Below are 20,907 nucleotides of genomic sequence, written 5' to 3' on the forward strand. Positions count from 1 at the left end.
GCTGTAACACATTCAGACCTAATTTAGGGCAATAAAAGTGTTTTTGAAACAGTAAAGCTAATAACCTTTAAACATTTTATGTCCTGCCTAAATATTATAGACTTCTGGAGACAACACGTATGACAAAATGAAATGTGTATATGACTCTAATATATGGGCCTCTAGCTTAGTTGACTCCCAAGCTAAACTCAGACCTGGTGCAGTTTATGAAATAGCATCACATCCAAAGACGGGAGGTGGTGAATAGGTCGTTGGAAATGTAGGCCTATTCTCTCTCATTTCCTGCATTAATTGCATATTGCTTGGTTTGAGCTTTTTAAAAAAAATCTTAGTAACATAGCTGAAACCATACATGTCTATACAGCACCTCCAGGGCATTTTTTTGTGAACGGCACTGGGAGAGGCTGCTATAGTACCTACTCAAATCTGTTGTCATTGTTGCCTTTGATTTTTTATAAATTCATACCTCCGTCAGTCTTTATCTCCATATCTATATCTGTGTATAAGTAGTCTATATAGGGAGATATAGATATGATTATCTGCTGTGAGAGGTCTAAGGCTTGTTTGTTTCTATTTTTCTGCATACCTACAGATAAACAACAAAACCAACGTGGTAACCAGCCCCAAAGAAAATATTCCTACCCCAACGCTGGTATACCTGGCTTTTTCCTTTTAACTTGCTTTTGAGTTCTGTTTCTGAGTTTTCTCTCCCTTTTTCCTCCTCTCTTCCCTCTTCCTTGCTCCTTGTTTGCTTTCTAAAATTTTGGCGCTGTTTTTTTTCCCCTCTTGGGAACTTGGGATTGCACTTTTTTATATATGCATATTATTTATGTGTGTGTATAAAGAGGCAGTTGATTGTGAAACAGTGTGTTTCTAATTAGCCAATGTGACATGGAAAATGGATGTGGTTGTGCAGTAGCATTGGTAGCCGTAGTTGAATTTCATTGCATGCTGTGTCAGAAAGTGAATAGAATGTGCTTTTGTGTTGCCCTTAGCTCTTCGTCTGATGAGTGTTCCAGTATTTATAAATGAGGCTTAAACAAACTTTCTTCCTACTTTTTTGTCCCTAATACAACGTGAGTGTCAAAATCAAGGAGAGCTAACAAGATTATTGCTAGGCAACAACCAAGTAGACCTTATTCAGCTTCTCATTCTTTACTTTTTTGAAAAAACAAAAAAACACAGCAGGGCTTTGCAAGACTTCACTTACTGGGATCAAGAGGCATCTATTTCTAAAGCTGGTTATATACCACAGCTAATACAGGCATCCCCAAACTTGGCCCTCCAGATGTTTTGGGACTACAACTCCTACCATCCCTAGCTAACAGGACCAGTGGTCAGGGATGATGGGAATTGTAGTCCCAAAACATCTGGAGGGCCAAGTTTGGGGATGCCTGCTTTAATACATAGGAGTCATTACTCCATAATAGGCTCTGCGGTGAATGTGTAGTGCATGAGTCATAACCTTGCTTAGGTTACTTATTCTGATTTCTCTAGGCTATGCAGCAAAGCCTCAAAATTAAAAACCTTTCCATTAACAATTAGCATATTGTCAGTGGCATCCAACCTACCATGTTTTGGTAAACCCTTTTGAAGAAAGGTCTTTCCAGTTTTAAAGTACTGGCACCTGTGGTTTTGTGCATGACAGCAGTCCCATTGAATATTCCCCATGGACATTCCCACTACTAAGTATCCTGAAAAGTATCGGCTTTATAGAGTCTTCTACCAGGAATTGCCCAAATGTGTGCCTGTGTGTCACCAACCCTAGAGATACTCCTGCAGATGGCTGGAGGGATATTAGACTCTGAGATGACAGCATTTCCTACCATGAGTGTTAATCTCTGTGAAATGAAAGGATCTGAAGGTAGCAATACTCTTTTGTGCTTAGGGTTTTCTATATCTTTTCCTGAACCTACTCATCCCATTTTGGCCCTTCTTTAACCTTTATAGGCTGCATCGTCGTTCTTTAGTAAATTGACCTAGTTTACCATGGTAGTTGCCTTTTTGCCCAGTGGAAACTGTGAGCTAATTTTTGGAGGTGGAAGGTTAAAAAACTGGCCAGCAGTTTGATTTGGAAGTCCTTGTGAGAATTGGTGCCTCTTTAGATCTCCTTCAAAGCCCTGCACATGTGTTAAATCATGAATAAGGTCTTTGCATGCTGCTACAGTAGATACGGTGGCCTTCCTTGCTGGCTTGCCAGTTTCATCCTCTGACAGGAGCTAACTTTGCCTTAGCTCTTGTCAGTGCTTAGCCCTTGTCATCTGGCGCTTCTCGTTCTCCTTCTCATGCGCGAGAAATCTATTTACCGAGAACTGTTTTCTCTCTCCTATTTTGTTCTCACTCAGGAGCCCCAAACTACCGTAATCCACAACCCAGATGGAAATAAGGTATTCAGAAAGAACCAGTACTGCCCTGCACTTTTCAGATTCCACATTCCATTCAGCCCCCCTGCCAAAAGAAAACACACCCCACAGTGTGTGCATTATACTGGCTTTAGCTAGGAAATTAGCTACCTGGTATTCAGTCGTCTAGTGAAGCCTGCAGAGAATTGCTTCTGTTGTAACGGAATCCTGCAGAGAGCCCTTTTCTGCGCTATTTCTAAGTTTCCTCACCTGTGCCAGAGGTGCTCTGGTAGGAGCTGTTCCACACTTTTGGTGTATATCTCTAGCTTCTAACCTGGAACTTAATGTTCTTGCAGAGAAAAAGAAGTTCCTCCTCAGATGCAGAGTGTGGTTCAGGCTTTCCGTATGCAACGCTTTACTGAAGTTCAAGAAAGGCACATTTGGAGATTTGTCCCATCTGTTTTTGAGCATGTTCATTCATTGTTACATAACCTTTTATTTTGGGAGGGGGCGTGTCAGGGTGCGTGTTGCAAATTTTATGCTGAGTAATGGGCAACACACAAATCATACATGTAAAAATGATAAATGCCCACGCACTCTTCACTGTTCTATCTTCTATACATTCTTCTGCATCAGACTTTCTTACCTGATGCTCTCTAGATGCTGTGGACTGCAACTCTCATCCCAGCCAGAGTGACCGATGATCAGGCACTGGAAGTTGTCATCCAAAACCTATGGAGGGCATCAGCTTGGGGAAGGTTGATCTATAAACAGGTTCAAGTTCCCCACCTCACCCCAAATAATAAGCATTTCCTGTACATGAATAATAGTTCCAAGGATGAGGCTACTATTGGCAAGGAAAGTAATAGTTGTAACTTGTGTCCAACTCGGATTTCACTTTCTTGGGGTGTCCTTGGAACCAAGTTTTTCTGTCTAGCTGAGGGGGAAACATTGGAGCCAGGCCAAAAGCAAAAACTTTTAAGACTGCAAGGGAAACCAGTAGAAGGGGAAAGGGAACTTACTAGCCAGTGGACCTGAAGCTCTCCCCCCACCCCCAGCTCTGTGCAATGCTCTTCTTCACTGAACTTCAGACGTTGTTCAGAACATCATCCAGATGCTCACATCTGGGCTGGCAAGGATGTTCTCTGGATTCCATGAGTATTATTTTATTGCATTTTTGGTTGTTTGTTTTTTAATGTCTGCTGTTTATGATGGCTGTGTTTGTTGGATTGGATTGCATATCAATTTTTTCCCCTTTCCTTGCATGGACATAAAAATGGGCTAAGCAACTGTTGAGCCATGGCTGGTGTGGTAGTGCTAGAACCCTGGAATTAGCAGCTTTCCTTTGCGGGAGAAAAGGAACCCATTTTCTATCCTTTTGTCACTCTTGGAGAGTTAAATTTGAAAAAAAAGTGTTTGCACACCAAATTTCTGGTGTGGCTCTCAGTGGTGGACATGTTGCCTATCCCTGGACTAGGTAATCCTGTAATTGGTACCCCATAATTAACTAATGAAAGAAAATGTCACAGTATGCTCGGACATCACTATTCTATTCTATTCTGATTTATTTCATATAACAACTGACAGCTACCCTGTGTTGTGTTTGTGGATAGTACTTGTAGTTCACACTACGGGCCTTTCTCAAGCATGTATCCCAATATATCACATTTATATCTCCAGTTCATTTGCATATTTATTTTACAGTCTCTGGTATATATATAATATATATAAGGCAGATTGTGACGTTTGTTTTGCTACCACCTGCTCATGAACCACATTTTGTTGTTCATATTGTGTTGAAATATGCAGTTTACAGCCTACATTCGCTAACACTTGAATTTTCAGTTTTCACTTGACTAAAAACAAAAAAAACAAATGGGACAAAATGATCCATAGCTCTTTGGCATGACTACATCTACTTGTTCTGTACCATTATGGAAAATTGATAAAACTCTTTTCCCTTTCTGGGGTGTGAAAATGCCCCAAACTAAAATGAACTTCATCATGGAGGTGGAAATCACTTGTAGGGGAAATCGCTGTTGAAACGTATTGTATATTGGGCGGGGGGGGGAGGGTGTGTGTGGAGCTTTTTTAGCATGATGGGAGAAATGAACATGTCCATGGAGTTGGCTTGTGAGGTGGTGCATGGAATTTCGTGTGGTGGTTTGCAGATTATGTAAACATTTTTTAGATTGTGTTAACATAACCTATAAAGCATGATACATCTTTGTTCATGCCTCTTGACTCTTGAGCATTCTTAACAAAAGACAGAGCATGACGGTTTATTTTGAGTGGTTGGACAGATGTTGGGGTGGCGTGACGCTCGCTGATCTATTCGTTGGTGTGCATACATACATCATGTCTTTTAACCATCAACATTGCATTAAGCATTGAATTATTTTAAGAACATATAAAAGAACACTGTCAAGGTCTTTTGGGATTCATGTCTCACAGGGATGTTTTTTTTTATACCAAGCCATAGAACAAATGTCTGAAACCAGACTTTCAAATAAAGCTCACAGAAATTACTGGCCCGTAAAATTGTGCAGTATACTTGCCCACTCACAACAGTTTTAATCATTTGTGTTCTGAGTGGAAATGAGACAGTTTTCTTGTTAACATGGAGGTGAATCTTACTTGTCTCAGGTGACCAGCCAAATTTACAAACCTGTGCTTTATCCACTTTCAGCATGGTCCTAATTCCATGAAGGAAGAGATTTATCTCACGTTTTATATTGACTGCTTGTTTTGCTCTTTTCCTTGTGTAAACTTGTTTTAAAGACAAAAAAAATTGTCATCTTTGACAGTGTCCTTTTAAGCGTGTAGACTTATTATTATTAATGCATAAAACTCTGACAGCCATCTGAGATGCTTGTCTTTTTGACAATATGGTGAGTTTAAAAAACAGCTGCCTGAGGAACAAATAATTGTAAACCAGTAGGGAATAATATATCTGTCAAAACAAAACAAAAAAACATAGAAATATGAAATCAGACCACTTCTGTCTTTAAGCTTCCTTAATAACTTGCTTTCATCTTGAACACATGTCTTTAAAAAACAAAACAGTGGCTGGGATCCAAAGAGCGGCATGTATTTTTAATTTATTGCATTTCTATACCCCCCCCCCCCATATTCCAAAGGTCATGTACAGAAGGAGTCCCTGGATGTTCTCCAGTCCAGGCACTGACCAGACCCCAACCTGATTAGCTTCAGCAAGGTGGCCCCTATAACTATTGTGATGCTGTTTGGGATGCCAAATGAGGCCTTCATTTTTGTTTGATGTTTTGCTTTGAATAGGAGACTGACACACCATGCCTTCGGCTGCCCTTGAAACTCTTATCTGTTTCAAAAGTACTTTGTCATCAACAGAGTGGGGAAAAGGTGCTGCCACTGTTTGAGAAACAGAACCTCAAAACCCCTTGAATACCTGGACCTTCTGGTTCCATAGTTCTTTGGATCCTGGCAATATTAAGATGAAACCACAGATTTGATTTATATGTCTTACACAGAACGACATTCCTGCACTTCTTATTTGTAAAATGGCTGGTTCTGATGGTCAGCTTAATGTAATTCACCATCCTCTGTCTAAAAAGGATCAAAGGGTTTTAAGAAAACCAGTCAGCCCATTTTTCATGGTTCTTCCCTTACAGTCCTGTGAAGTTCAAAACAAGAAACTCGTTGTCTTTAAGCGTTCCTTTCCAATAAAAGCAGATTGCGACCACTTCAGATTTGGCTTTAAGGGTAAAAGCCCATCACCCTCTGTGTTTATTTGTTTGAGTCTCGCAGTCACGTGGTCTGCTTCTGGGCTTTGCATGAGATGTTTGATGACATTGTAAATATAAATAAGTAGTGGAGTAGTAGATCAGTCAGTTGATTTTTCTTATACTTCTCAACAGGAATCCACAGAGAGCTCCAACACAACCATTGAAGACGAAGATGTGAAAGGTATTTAGCTGTACTTGTCTGGTGCATTTCTAGAATTTCTTTATAATATCAAGAAAATGTGATCTTTCTATTGTACTAGCTGCCAGTGTCAGCACGACCGTACTCTGCTCAAGGCGTAGAAGGCTGGACGTCAAATATTTCATGTGCTTAATGACACAAACAGGGTGACCAGGCTGAAAGTTGCAGAGAGAATTAATTTTATTACTTGTTTATTGCATTTATATCCCACCTTTCCTGCAGTGGACTCAAGGCAACATGCATGGTTCTTCCTTTCACCCTCACTATAACCCTGTGAGGTAGGTTAGACTGGGAGATAGTGGAGGAACAAAGTTCACCGCAGTGACTTTTATAGCTGAGTGCGGATTTGAACCTGGGTCTCCATCCTACTTCTAACCACTGCACCACGCTGCCTCCCCATATACTCTGTGCTGTAGCTGTAGTCACTTTTGCTGCTGCTAACCTTACCACTACCTGCTGGCCCTCAATTCACTCACTCTGTGGTACGGATTCCTGCAGAAATGTGGATAGGACTACATTAAAGCAACAACAACAACAACTCACAACAACACCCTCACCATCAGGCTCCTTTTTTGTATCTTCAACAATATGTCCTGTTCTACATTTGCAGCTTCACGTGCTCATTTACCACAGTTCCACCACAGAGCTTCATATGGAAATTAAGGCTCTGGCCTGGTTCAAATGGTGATGCTCCTTTGGTGTGGGTTGGGGGCAGGCATAAGATTTTTGTCGTCTTTCCTCACCCTCCCACCTATCCTGCCCTTAAGGCCACATGGATGCACTGGCGGATGTATGTGGGGGCAGGAAGAACGGTCTGCCCTGGGTGCCATCCGAGGGGGGTTGCCATTGCGGCGCCCCCGCCCCTGGGACGCTCAGCATTTGACGCTCTCTGTGCATGCCCCAGGACATGCACCACGCCCCCGGATGTACGCCTCTCCCAGTACCGGAGCACGTAGCTCTGCCACTGCATGGATGTCATATTTAAGTAGATTAAATTGAGTGTTAATAGGTCTAAACAGCATAAGAAATACTATAGATAAAATATGGGTCCACACACATGGGCAAAGAGCATGGGGACTCAGTTAAATGGAGAGTGAAATTGGCGAAATGGAAAATATTGAAGAACTGTAAGTTAATGTTGTATTTATCATAAAATAATGGATTTTTTTCACACTTCTGTTTCAAACATGTTTCTTCACTACTGTTTGTTCTAAGCAGCATTTTTATAAGCAGTCTGTTCAGATGCCAGTATTTTTGTTTCCTGGCCAGATTTATGTTTTTCTTTTACATTTCCCTCTTTTCTCCTATTACTGTAACATACTCTCATATTTCCTTAGGCCACCTTCCCCAAACTGGTGCCCTCCAGATATTTTGTACTACAACTCCCATCAGCCCCCACTTTGCTTGCTAATGCTGATGGGATTTGTGGTCCAAAGCATCTGAAGAGCGACAGCTTGGGGGAGGCTGTTATGAGGGTGTGATCTGTTTTCTTAGTCAGAGACGCATGTATAAGGTTCCCAGCTAGTCTCCCACAGGAGGATGGTAGCCACTTTGATTGCCATGATTTTTCTGTGTGATTTCCCCCTGAAAAAGAGCTTTTTTTCAAGGCCACAATCAGTGTGCAAAATGCACATTGGTGGGTTCTGTGGCTGAAAAAATTTTTTTTTTTGCGGCGGGCGTCAGGTGAAATCACGGCAATCAAAATGGCTGCCATGCTCTTACAATAAAAAACGGGAATGTGGTGTCTTGGACCTTGACTTCAAAGTGTTGGAGGGTATGGCAAGGCATGAAAGGCCATCCTTCCCATTATCCATTTCCAGAGTCTCCAAGGTTGTTTTGCGGGGGGGGGGGGGGGGATCTTAAAAGTATCCAGAGAACGGAATAATCATGAAGCTGAAGGTCACAGATAGTTTGAGCTTCAGCGCAAGATTGTTCATGGAGCACTGGTTTGACCATCAGTAAATGGGCAGATTTAATTGTAAATAATAGGTATTTTTATACATCCTTGCTAAAGCTTTTTGGAAAACTATGCAACATTGTAAAGTTAAAAGATACTGGAAGTATAAGAAATGAAATGAAAAAGCATTGTTTTATAATGTGAAATTAGTTTCTTTGGGTACTCTAACCCAAATGGTTTTGTTTTGCAAAGGGCTTGTCCCCCCCCCCCCCAGTTAATGGTGCTTGTATCTTTTATAAGGCTTTTAAACTTGTTACAGTAATAATCTGATGCAATGGAATTAACAGTTATGTGCAAGGAATAAATTTTTTAGAGAAGAAAAAGTAAGGTATTGTTTTGTGGATACTGCAGATTTAAAGATGAAATTTAAATAAGTAGAAGTAATGTTGGAAGTCTTAGGTGTTTGGGGTTTGTATTTTTTTAGGAAGAGCAAATATATTTGTTAATACTATTTATAGCACATGCTGTAGAATGCTTTGCCTTCCTGCGCAGCAGCTATAGCAGTTTCTTCCAAATACGATTGTGTCTTCCATTATTTATTTATTCATATACTGTGCTTTGTATAATGGATTCCAGGGCAGAGAATAGCATAAAAAACACCAATATATACACTAAAACCATATCGGAAACAATTTGTGACAGTAGCCAGAGATGGGGAAGAAATTTGAATCGGTTCACATTTAAAAGTGACCTCCCTAATTCACAGTTTCCGAAATAATACAAGAATCAAAATACAGCATACATTTGAAAGTCACGCTTTTCTGATTTTGCAGTAGTGTTACAAAAGTGCATGTACTGTCTGCAGAAAAATGTCTATTTGAGTAGGTGTTTTTCAGTTGAATGCCCCCTTTGCCCCTTAGAAATCTTCAAAGGATTGAGAAAGTTATGCAGGAAGTTACAGAGGGTAGGGGAGATGAGCAGAAAAGTGGCGATATCCTTGTACCTGCAGTGGTAGCCTGCACTAGATCCCACTTCCCTTGTTGAATGTAAGGATCTGACCACTGAAACATGTTTAGTCCCTTTCCAGTATCTTAAGATTTTGCCAGACCAGAAGACTGGGATTCTTGGGAAACCAAAGTCTGCACTAAACATAAGAAGAATACTGCTGGATTAGCCTAAAAGACCACCCAGTCCAGCATACTATTGGCCAACCCACAGTGCATATGGGAAGCTTGTAAACAGGACCTGAGCACACCACCCCTCTCCCTATTTGTGAATCTCACCAACTGGTATTCAGATGCATTCTGTCTCCAACAGTGGAAGCAGAGCATAGTCATCATGGCTAATAGCCATTGATAACTTTATCCTCCCTGAATCCGCTTGTTATCTAACTTGGTGCAGGATACGAAGTTCCACGCTTGTGTGGCGATCCTGAAGATACTAAGAACATGCACATCCTTGAAAAGAAGGATTAGAATAATGGCCAGACATTAGTGTTCATCAACCTCACAGTCTGGGTTTGTCTTAGTGAAGTCTATAGGACTACTCCATGGGTTTGTGAATCACATTTATCAGCCTAGCAGGTACCTTATGAATGCAACCCGTATTCCATATTTAATGTTGTTTTTACTGATCTGCATTAATTGTAGCTCGACCAGAATGTTACGAACAAACTGACTTAGGTGCACTGGCTACTCTCTCGAGGTAATTATTATTTATCTGGGTAAATAGTGCATATTACCATAGGAAAGTAAGGATATATTCCTTCTGTGCTGGCATCTGAACAGAGACCCATAGTGGTGAATAGTATCCCTTTCAGATTTTGGGTCAACCTGGTTTTTCCGCAAAGAGTTCTTGTTGATTTTGCCATGCTCAAAGATGTTCACTTGTTGCGTGTGATTGAATTACCATTTTTGCTTTAGCCTTTTCTTTTTTTTTCTCCCCCCCCTCACATTTTCATGCCCCACATACAGCTCTCAGAAAGGAGGGTGACATGGAGGTGTCATGTTCTACTCACCATCTCTCTTCTCCCATTGCTTCTTCATCTTACCTGTCGCCATCTTTGTTGTGTCCCAGCGGCCGCTCCTGCTGCCTGTGGCTCCTGAGGATTCTGATCATACTCTACCTGCTCATCTTTGTTTGTTCATATGTTGTGTTTCTTTCCATCAATTCGGCGGCAAAGTCCAAGAAAATTACAAATTCACAGAGTCACTTGCATGAATCTGGGCCCTCCCAGTCCACTCCTTCCTCTCTTTTATGTAAGTTGAGAGGTGCAGGCAGTTCACTTCATTCACTCTGTCTCCACTCCCAGTTGTAGAAATATAATATTGAGTCTTGGCCTGAAACTTGCAGTGGACTTCAATTTAATGTCTGGATAACCATGTCTGTTTAACACTGGAGGATGCTCTCCCTTCCTTTGATGAAACTTAGCCCATTTGTGACTCTTCTGTGAGGAAGAAAGCCTATTAAAGAAATCATTTTGCCTGCAAAGTTGGGTGAATTTGAATTACATTCACTGGGACGAAAAGGAAGGAAACTCTTGTGTTTTATAGACAAATCAGTAGCGGGTTTAGGAATGTTTGTGTTGCTGATGTAAAACCAGTGATCTTGTCCTCTCTTTATATTCAGTAGGCTCTTGGGACATTTGTTGAATTTTTAAAACACTGTTTTAAGATTTTGAGCCACTTTGGGGAGTTTTTGTGTGTGTGTTGAGCAATGGAAAACAAATGTTTAAATGACATAATTAATAAAATGTAGCACAGGTCAAGGCACACTCCTCCAGAATGTTCTCCTGGACAAGACCCATTAAATGAATGGTAGCACTACCAAGCCTTATTATTAATTTAGTATTACATTTATACCCCACCTTATCACCAAAAAACTTAAGGTGGTGTACTTGGTTATTCCCCTTCCCATTTTATCCTAAAAATGCTTCCATTCATCTGCACCACACTTGGCCCAGGCAAATATCTTGGTAGATGTGCCATAGGTCAGAGATTATAGTCCAATACAGCATATTCTTCAGTGTGCACATACACACACACAAATACATCCCTGTTTTGGTGGGGGTGCAGTGCTTGATATTTCATGCGCTGCACAGATGGGGTGCATTTTTATTTATTGCAGTTATTTACATCCAACCCTTAAGGGTACAAATCCGTTTGAGGTGGCTTACAAATAACGCTGACACGTTAGTAAAATCGTAATAAATTAAAAAATCAAAAACAAAGACATGAGTTAGCTATACAGGAGCTCCAGTGTATCTGAGGCAAGGGTTGCATTGCTTTTTAAAGTTTATATATGAAGAAAATATTAAATCGGGAAAGGGCATAATGTTTAATTTATGGGTAAACACAGTGGAAAATGTGCTTCTTGTTTCGTAATCAGAAGCAGAAATTACTTACAGGACAAGTAAATATAAGCAAGGCAAAGTTATATAGATACATTATGAAGGAAATGGATTCCTGTGTGTTTTGTTCTTTACGAGCCTTACTCTGACTTGGTATATTTCTGCTCGGCAGTAGAATATCTCAGTGGCTGCAAAGAATGATGATTCAGACTTGTATAAGGAAAATGAGAACTGCTGCCATGTAACTGCATTAGGATGGAGTGCTGCAAAACAGACTCATAATGGCATGTGGCTGTCCTGTAGAAATAAAGCATTCAATTATTGTGATGGAGCCAGATGGCAGCTATTGGCATTCACGGGTGTTAAGTATAAATAGAGCATGTTGTTAGGGGAATTTATGAGATCCGTAAACACCCCTTACCCATTCTGGGTATAATTTACCAGAATGCTCTCTCCTGTGCAAACCCCACCGAAATGATTAGGAGCATAAGTTCCATTTGTTTTTTATGGGGTTTGCATATGATAGGCCTCAGAGTTAGCCATTACCAGTTTAAAATATGAGTTGGTATATGAAAGTTTTATCTATCTATTTAGCTGTCTATCTGAATGCATGCATAGATACGTTAGTGTTAATACGATGTGTTGTAAACCAAATAAATAGCAGCAGCCTCATAAAGCTCAGCTACTGGAGATTGAATGCTACCCATAATCTTCTTTTAATAGAGCTGCTATTCAGAGTTTGCCAACATTTAGCTTCAAAATGCTGTATTGGTAAACTTGGGCTGCCATTTTGATATACTAGTCAGCATAGTAATGTTTCTTCATTGCAAACAAATAGATTACGAGGCCTACATGTTTTCTTACGGGTAAATCCCAGGCATAGAATCAGGCGGCAGAGTGCTATTGCATACCCAGTGGAAGAGGCCTATTGCCTTTTTAGTATCTGTGAGCCTTCCAAAGGCATTCAACCCAGATGCTGAAGTAGGTGGATGTTACCAGAATGCTACACTAGATGGACATTAAACTGATACTGCCATGCTCTTTTTATGTGTTGTGGGAACTTTCAGACTTGCAGAATTTATTGTGGCATAGGCATTTGTAAACTAATTGGTGCTAGTGCATGAAAGCTTATGCTACAGCAAATATGATTGTCTTTAAAGTCCCACAAGACTCGCCTTGTATGTGTCTACTACTGTAATGGAATAACATGGCTCCCGCCTGTTTTATTTCTGGTGTGTATTTTCATAGGGTAGCTTTGCCAGATGCATGAGTAGTTAATAAAGTGCCACAGGACTTAGTGTCCTTGTTCAGTCAAAACAAAACAGAAACAAAGCGATTCATCCCTTGAACACATAGGCTTTTTATTGGCTAATTATCAGGTAAACACAGATGACTGGGCATGATCTTTGGATGAACGGAGCATTGTGCCAATATAGTGTCAATGCACTTTTCAGAAGATTGATGTTTTCCTGTCTGTTTCTGAAGCACAGTTCAGCCCAGAAGCAGAAGCCACAAGGACACAAGCTTTACCCCCACCCCAATCTGTCTAAAAGTTGAAATTCATTGGCATCATGCCATGAGAGAATGGTGCTGTAAGAGCCATCTGCTTTATGCAAAACAGTTTCATAATCTTATCCTGCTCTAAATGATCTGATTGGTCAAATGCAAAGGAGGGAGGCACTCCTGGATCTTCTATTATGCAGAAGAGGGAATTTTTGCAGGTGCAGCTTCTCACAGAATGGTGAGAGGAAATCCCTTTCCACACAGGGAAGATACATGAGTACTGTCCTCCTCCTTTTGATTTGATCAGTCTAAGCCACTGCTGTCCATTTGGTGAGTTGGGACCTAATAGTGGGTTGTGCAGTTCTAAACAAACCAAGAAGACACCCCAATCCATGTCTGGGTGAAAGAAAGGTCTTGTGTTTGGAACCAAATCTCAGAAAATTCAAAACCTCCATTCAAAGTTTTTAAACAGAGGTTGGATAGCCATCTGTCAGGGATTATTTCTGCACTTCAGAGGGTTGGACTAGATAACACTTGGGATCACTTCCAACTCTACAATTCTCTGTTATTAAAAAAAATTATCTGGAAAACTCAGTGGATTACAGGGATACTTCCTAAGTCTATTTCCTAAGTGGCATGTTATGAATATTAGTGGCACAAGTGAACAAAAATTAGCAAGCTTCTGTGTTGAAAAGCTATGAATTTAGAATGTAAGCCAGCCTTCCAGAAATTTTCAAAGTGCCCAGAAATGTTGTGTTGTTACTTAGCCACAGTGTGTGGCTTTTCCCCAGCCTGTTGCTAACTGAAACATCTTTGCTGAGTGCAATTCACATAACAACAAGAAAAATAAATAACAATAAATTAAATAAATAATTTTATTATTTGTACCCTGCCCATCTGACTGGGTTGCCCCAGCCACTCTGGGCGGCTTTCCTTTAATGCAAAGCTTCTCATTCTTAAAGTGCTGAGAAGCAAGTGTTAATGTTTCTGTTTTTGATTGGATAGGTATTGCGGCCCTTTTCTTTTCTAGATGGTGCTGTTGCTTCCGGAAAAAAAAATGAGGTGACTCTAGATGGTGACAAATGTTCACTCCTCTCTCCAAAACCTTCATAAGGAAACTTTGGATTCTGAGGGAGAATGAAAGAGCCCCCCAGGAAAGTAGGTCTATGTCTTGCTTATCTGGAGGTGGTTGTGGGTGTGCCTTGTTTATCAGACATAGGGAGAAGTAAACCCGCTAACACGAATTTATCAAATTTAGAGATATGTTGCCGCCCCTGCCTGTCCCCTGCCCCGCAAGCTTGATCTGAAAATTGATTGGAATGATCAAGTGTTCAAGTTTAGCACTTTAAAAGAAAATAGAAGGGGTTTCCAAAAGTTCGTTTTAAACACTTGTTTAAAGCTTTCCCCAAGCTTCAGCCCCCATCTTCTTCTGCTCTCCTCCCTACCCCTGCCTTCATGTATTCCCCATGAATGAATTGGGAAGGGTGGCCGAGGGGTATGGTTTTAAATCATGTTCTAAATCAGCCTGTGCTCAGCTTTTCTTGGTAATCGCTCCCTCCATCACCTGAACGAAAAGATGGGTGCAATCCGATAGGGACAGTGCCAGTGCAGGAACCCCTCTCTTTTATCACCTGTTTCATATTTTATTGGTACTGTCCTCTCTGGTTCTCATTTGAGGATGAGTTGTATCTCAGGGGCAGAGTACATGCTTTGCATACAGAGAATCTCTAGTTTTATCTTTGGCATCTCCAGATAGGGCCAGAAAAGACTTCTGCCTAGTACCCTGGGGAGCCAGATGGGCCAGGGGGCTGACTGGTTCCTAGTGATGGTAATTGCCACCACCATATAGCTGATACCCAGTGCATAAATTAGCTTCCTCTTCCTTTTGTTAAGGGGCCTAGCATGCTGGTATGGGCAAGTTGGGAAGTATACATATCCTTTAGTGGGTTTGGATATCAGATAGTCCATATGCTGACACTCCTGTTTCTCGTTTTTCTGTTCATTAGGGCATGAGGCATTTGCGTTTTCGCTAGGTATGCAGAGAGTCTTGGGAGAATCTTTTCTTCTTAGGAAATTGAAGAGAGAATCAGCTGCTTAAAACTTCTGCCAGATCATTAGTGAGTGAATCACAGTGAATCACTTGGAGCAGCAGACACTGGAAAGTAATATCACTGTACAGATGACAGCTTAAGTGTTTAGGTTCGCCATAAAGTCATTCAAAACATATTAAATAAATGTCTCTGGTTTTTTATTTGAAGAAAAAAACAACCCTAGTCTTCAGTAGGAACTTAAATAATTTTCATATGAATGATATGTATTATTCACATTACCTGTTCCCCCAAGTAAGTTTTAGCCAGATACAGTTTTGCTTTGCTTGAAAAGACTCCTGTCTAAGACCTTGGGGAGGTAGATGGACCATTGGTCTGACTGGTTCCTAAGTGATGGTGATTGCCACCACCTTCTGGTTTCAGGAAAAAACCCAGAAATTGATTTTCTAGAGCAGAGTGACTATCCGTACCATACATTTTAAACAATCTTATACCACTTTAATAGTCATGGCTTTTCTGAAACAATCATGGGGAACATAGTTTTTTAAGGGGGCTGAGAGACCCCTCACAGCAATACAGATCCCAGCACTCTTAGCAAACTAGTTTTCCAGGATTCGGGGCGGGGGGGGGGGATGTCTGCTAAAGGGGCATGAGTGCTTTAAATGTTTGGTGTGGATATGATCATATGGCACAGCGGTCTTCCTTGTAGAGGGTGATACAGTAGATTCTAAACTTCTTTGGAGTCACTATATGAGTACAGGAATAAATCACTGCAGCAAGAAGCTGTATTAAATGCCCTCAACCTCCTTGCATACATGCATGCATGCATGCATGCATGTAGAGGGGTTGTTTTGTTTTTTGTAGAGGCTTGGGTCAAAATGCAATACTTGTCCCTGGCCTATGCCTTCCTCAACCCTTCGGAGGACTTATTGCGACACACAAGCATTCCTGGCAGCATAAGCATATAAAGTGAAATGGGAGGATTATGCTAAAATAAAGTAATAATATTTGGAATTCATATTAAATTCCAAAGACTTAAATTTTCTCTTTCAGCTTTGATGAGTTTTAGATTAAGCTCGGTGATCACCCAGCTGCTCAACTCTGAACACATAAACCGTGCAATTGGTCTGTTTGCAGAGGTTGCCAGCACTCTCCATCTTCCATCCCATGATAGTTACCTTTAAATGTGTATGAGCTGGTCACTCCTTCTTGCCAGTAGGGATTCCCAACTCTGGTTCATAAGAGCAGCACCAAATTTGTTGCATGTGTACAACTCTGAACCCAGTGTGCACACCAATTAAGCCAGAGTACATGATTTAACTCCATGCCTTCAAAAAACTTTAGACTATCTGACGCTTGATTATGAAGGTTGACGGCAAATCTGTAATTCAGAGACCAAGGGCCAACCTGAAACATGCATGATACATGTCTTTGATTCAGTAGATGTTGTGATGAGCTAAGTTTGGGTTGGATCCAGGGTTGTTGCTCCATATATAGATGTTCCTTCCGTTCATGGAAAGAAAGTTGTGCTCACAGAAAGACCACTTGCATGGCCACAGCTCCCCTTCTCCAAGAATGGGTGTGAACAGAGAAACATCCAGCCCTGATCAATGGTATAAGCACCAACTTAAGGCAAACAGATGCCAGGCTATCTCCTATTAAAGTGGTAGGGAACCTTTGGCACTCTGGTTATTTCTGAGCTACAACTTCCATTCTCCCTGACCTTTGGCCACGCTGGCTGAGGCTGATGGGATTTGGAATCCAATAACGTTTGGAGGGCCACAGGTTCCCCACTCCTGCCTTAGTCTTTATGTAGCCTTCAGCTGGCTTTGCTGTTGTCATCCTACAAAAAGAAGCAACTCTTTGTAATACTTGGCCTTGGGTATCATATATGCTGCAGAACTTCAGAATCCAACCATCATTTCTCCTCTTAAATTATTTCTCATCTTGTGCATCCCGTGGAGGTTTTTAAGCAGAGATTGGATGGCCATCTGTCATGGATGCTTTAGTTGAGATTCCTGCATTGCAGGGGTTTGGCCTAGATGACTCTTAGGGTCCCTTCCAACTATGATCCAATTATGTTGTTGCCAGTAATGTGCGAATGAGATTGCAGCTCTGCAAGTAGTAAAGGATATCATAGGTGAGACCCTAAGTGTGTGCAACAGGATTCAGGATTGCGGAAGGTATATTTGTATATATGTGTGTGTGTGTGTGTGTGTGTGTGTGTGTGTGTGTGTGTGTGTTTGTGCACACATGTACAGGAGTGATTAAATAAAACACAGTATGCACCTAATGTAAATTGGCATGTAATGGGAAAAGAAGCCAGATTCACAAAAGAATGGGACCTAACTGGCTATGTCAAGCTGTAGCTGTGCTAGAAAAGCTTATGGGAACCAAACAGAATGTGACTGAGCAAGGGAATGCTGTAGCTCAAAAAGCCAGTGCCATTAACAGGTGATAGTCTCAAAAGCAATTGGATCCAAGATGGAGGTGCTACAGCATGACTGCAGTCAGGATTGTTGTGTTCGGTCTGAAGCTTTGAAGTGAAAAGGAGAAAAAGGTTGACAGGCTGGAAAGAAACTGAAAGAGAACTGCAAGAATGAGAAAAGATATCACATGAAGAAGGAACATTATGCCCTTAAATTGGACAGCCAACAAGTCAGGCATGGAAAACTGTGTCTCCCTTGATAATCTTTCTTTTGAAGTTCTCTCAGGTCGTTTGCTGTTGAAGGCTTGTCTCAAACTCTTGTCGTTCTGCATTTTTTTTTTTAAAAAGAAAACCCTTCTGGTCTTATTTCCTACTAAAAATCTTACATCCCATGTATAAACCTGTAGCTACATTCAGCACGGTGATGAAGCATTTCTGTTATTTGTATTTCTTGCTCCCAAGTTTTGCTTGCTCTCATCATGCTTGCGGGTCAGCTTTCCAATGACTCAGGCAAGGGCAAGAGAGTGAAGTTTCTCGTATAACTGAGCACTGTGCTGCTTGTAGCAGAAGCAATCATTTTAGAGCCAGAAGACTCCTGTGCCTTTATTGAGTAGGAAAGAAATTCACCTTCTTGATGGTTTGCACCTATTCAACTGGAACGGACAGCATAGTGTAACTGCATGGATATATGCTCTGAGCTGCAGTTGGTATTTGGTATGCAGGCCCTTGACAAATGTGTGAGAAAGCTAATCCTGCCAAGCCCCTATTGTGCTAATGAAATGTACACACACACACACACACACACAGTGTGTTTGTGTGTTGGGGGTGTGTGAGTAGTGCTGGAAGAAATGGTGCCAGATGTGATAGAAACGTACAGCCACAGCCGTGTACAGCAGCAACAAGGCTTCCTTAATCTCATTTCCTGGGGTTGTGGGATTGTGCAGGTACATTGCTTTCAGGTCAGCTGATACAGTTCATGCAGTTAAAAGCTGCAGAAATATAAGCCTGATTCAGTTGTTGTCACAAACTGAATTAAGTTGAGAGATACCCATTCACAGTGTTCCTATTGAAAAGTAATCTCCTAACCTCTGGCTTTCTGGATTTTCTATATTGTGAACAAGGAGTACTGCAAACTAAATATGAGTTGCCCATTCTGTGAAACACACATGCTACTTTTGAATGCAACAGAAGTAAGGCTTAGGGAATGGTATCAACAGATGCTGTACTGTTGCTCATTAGAAAATCCATACTGAAAAATACCTAAAGAGCAAAGCAAAGCTATATAGCCCACCCAGATGGCACATATCTCTGTTTGCAAGTACAATTCAGGCCACATCAGTTAAGGAAAACTTATTTTGGATCACTTGCCATCATTGTGACAAGAAGCGATTGGCACGGGGGCAGCCTGCAGTGAGTGGGGGAGGTCTGGATCAGGCCTACTGGCCAAATCCTGTTCCCCATATAGGATTAGGGCATAGCTACTTTCTGGAAGCACAGCTGAGTAACAGGCAGATATAATGAACCCAAGGAAGGAAGAGAGGAAGAAAGCATTGGACCCCAAAGGAAACAAAGGTAGATCAAAGTCACTTTGGAAAGGACATTTTGATGGGTACTGGCTGTATCTTTATGGCCATGTTTCCATAGCCGGTCCACCATTTTATGGGCATCTCAATAGTTTACAGATATTTTCTGGTGATTTGATTACAGGAAATGTGCACATCCCACCTTTGAAGTTACAGAAACTGGAGGATGAAGCTAGATGGCATGCATGAGAGAATCAAACTCAAGTGGCATAGTCTGCTAGATTCTGCAAAGGATTCTTTCCTTTACCATTTTCTCTAAAAGCTTTATAGATTACAAAAATCCTTTCCAAATAGATCTCTGGCATTTGCTTTATATCTCTTCAAACAAACAAAAAATGTACCAAGTTCTAACAGCAACTTAACTCTTCTTGCTATAATGTTGGGAGGGAGGAGAAGAGAAGAGGCATCAGTGAATGAAGGGCAATCACGTTGATTGGGCAGAAATCTCAATGGCTTCAACTCTATAATACCCTGAGAGTCTTTTGTTCTGCTGGTTTCCATTGCACTGTGCAAATACCTCTGAATGTGCCATCTTATTCATGTCTCTGTCTTGTCTTCAGCTCGTAAGCAGGAGATTATCAAGGTTACTGAGCAGCTGATTGAAGCTATCAATAATGGGGATTTTGAAGCCTACACGTAAGTTGCATTTATTTTATTTTTCTTGAGATGGGGTGCAAATGCCAAAGGCTGTATCCAGTGTCTAGTTTGCACAGTTGTGAGAACAAAGAATTCCGTAAATGTTCATAGACAGTAAAATAATCCAAATACACTTCATAGAAATGGGTAATAAAACATATAAGGCTAGATGTTCTGTCTTCACTGTGGGAAGTCACATTCGCAACTGGTTGACCACTTTGAGAAGAGCGTGGGACTAGATAGCCCTTTGACCTAATCTAGCAGGGCTCTTCGCATGTTTTTATGAAGCAAGTGTGTGACTTCTTGTATACACTTGAGACTTTGCCCATTCTGGCTGATTAAACCTAGCCAGAGGAAGCTAGGTAGAGTGGGTAAGAAGAGTAATGAATGTCTCCTAAGAGGAATGCATTGTCCCATCCTTAATACGACTCTTGTGAGACAGTCTTAACTAATAGGCTTCACTATGTTGATTACCAACAAGTCTTGTATTTCCCATTCTTGAACAGGATTTTCGTGTGTGGTAGCATCTCAGCTCCATGGGTTCTTGGGATAGATTATCTAGAACCATTTCGATCGGTATTCAGATCTAGTTTTGGTACTGGGGCAGCTTTGCTCACCTTGGTAGACAGTGTTTTCTAGGAGCTAAAGAAGGGGGAGTATGTCCCTGTTGGTTCTGCTTGGACCATTGATGATTATCTTTCTAGACCACCTGGTGCGATGAGTTTAGGAGAGACTATTTGACGTCGGTTCCAGCCCTCCTTTGAGGATTGGTTCCAGAAAATAGTAAGAACATTAGAAGAGCCTAATCTAGTGATCGGGCAGATGGCATGTCTGGTATGGCATCCTGTTCCAACCAGATGCAAGCAGGAACTGAGTACAAGAGCGCTTTCCCATCCTGCAGTTTCCAGCAACTGGTATTCAGAAACATACTGCCTCTGATAGTGGTGACAGAGCATAGCTATCATGGCTAGAAGTCATTGTTAGCCTTTTCCTCCATGAATGTATCGGATGCTCTTTTAAAGCGATATGTCAGTAGCCACCATTGCCTCCTGTGGAAGTGAGTTCCATAGTTTAACTGTGCAACCGCACAGCCACACTTCTCCAAGCTGCAATCTTCATGGAAATTTTTGCAATCTCGCTGGGTTGCAGACCACCAGC

At 41.2% G+C, this 20,907-nt stretch overlaps 1 protein-coding gene across 12 annotated transcripts in view; it reads left to right on the plus strand.

Moving 5' to 3' along the window:
- Window positions 1-20,907, plus strand: part of CAMK2D (calcium/calmodulin dependent protein kinase II delta) — a gene marked incomplete at its 3' end in the record, with an annotated part of 139,481 nt that overhangs the window by 110,495 nt on the left and 8,079 nt on the right. For 6 of the 12 annotated variants that reach the window (XM_081021996.1, XM_081021995.1, XM_081021999.1 and 3 more), the window contains 4 exons: window positions 593-652; window positions 2,346-2,387; window positions 6,239-6,287; window positions 19,674-19,749. In XM_081021996.1, the coding sequence (XP_080878122.1) occupies window positions 593-652; window positions 2,346-2,387; window positions 6,239-6,287; window positions 19,674-19,749 (227 nt within the window). Of the gene's footprint in view, window positions 1-592; window positions 653-2,345; window positions 2,388-6,238; window positions 6,288-15,060; window positions 17,869-19,673; window positions 19,750-20,907 lie in introns of those variants that run through there. The other 6 variants (XM_081021998.1, XM_081022000.1, XM_081022001.1 and 3 more) reach the window with 4 other exon arrangements.

The sequence above is a fragment of the Podarcis pityusensis genome (assembly GCF_964106645.2).
Source record: "Podarcis pityusensis genome assembly, chromosome: 9".
NCBI lineage: Eukaryota > Metazoa > Chordata > Lepidosauria > Squamata > Lacertidae > Podarcis > Podarcis pityusensis.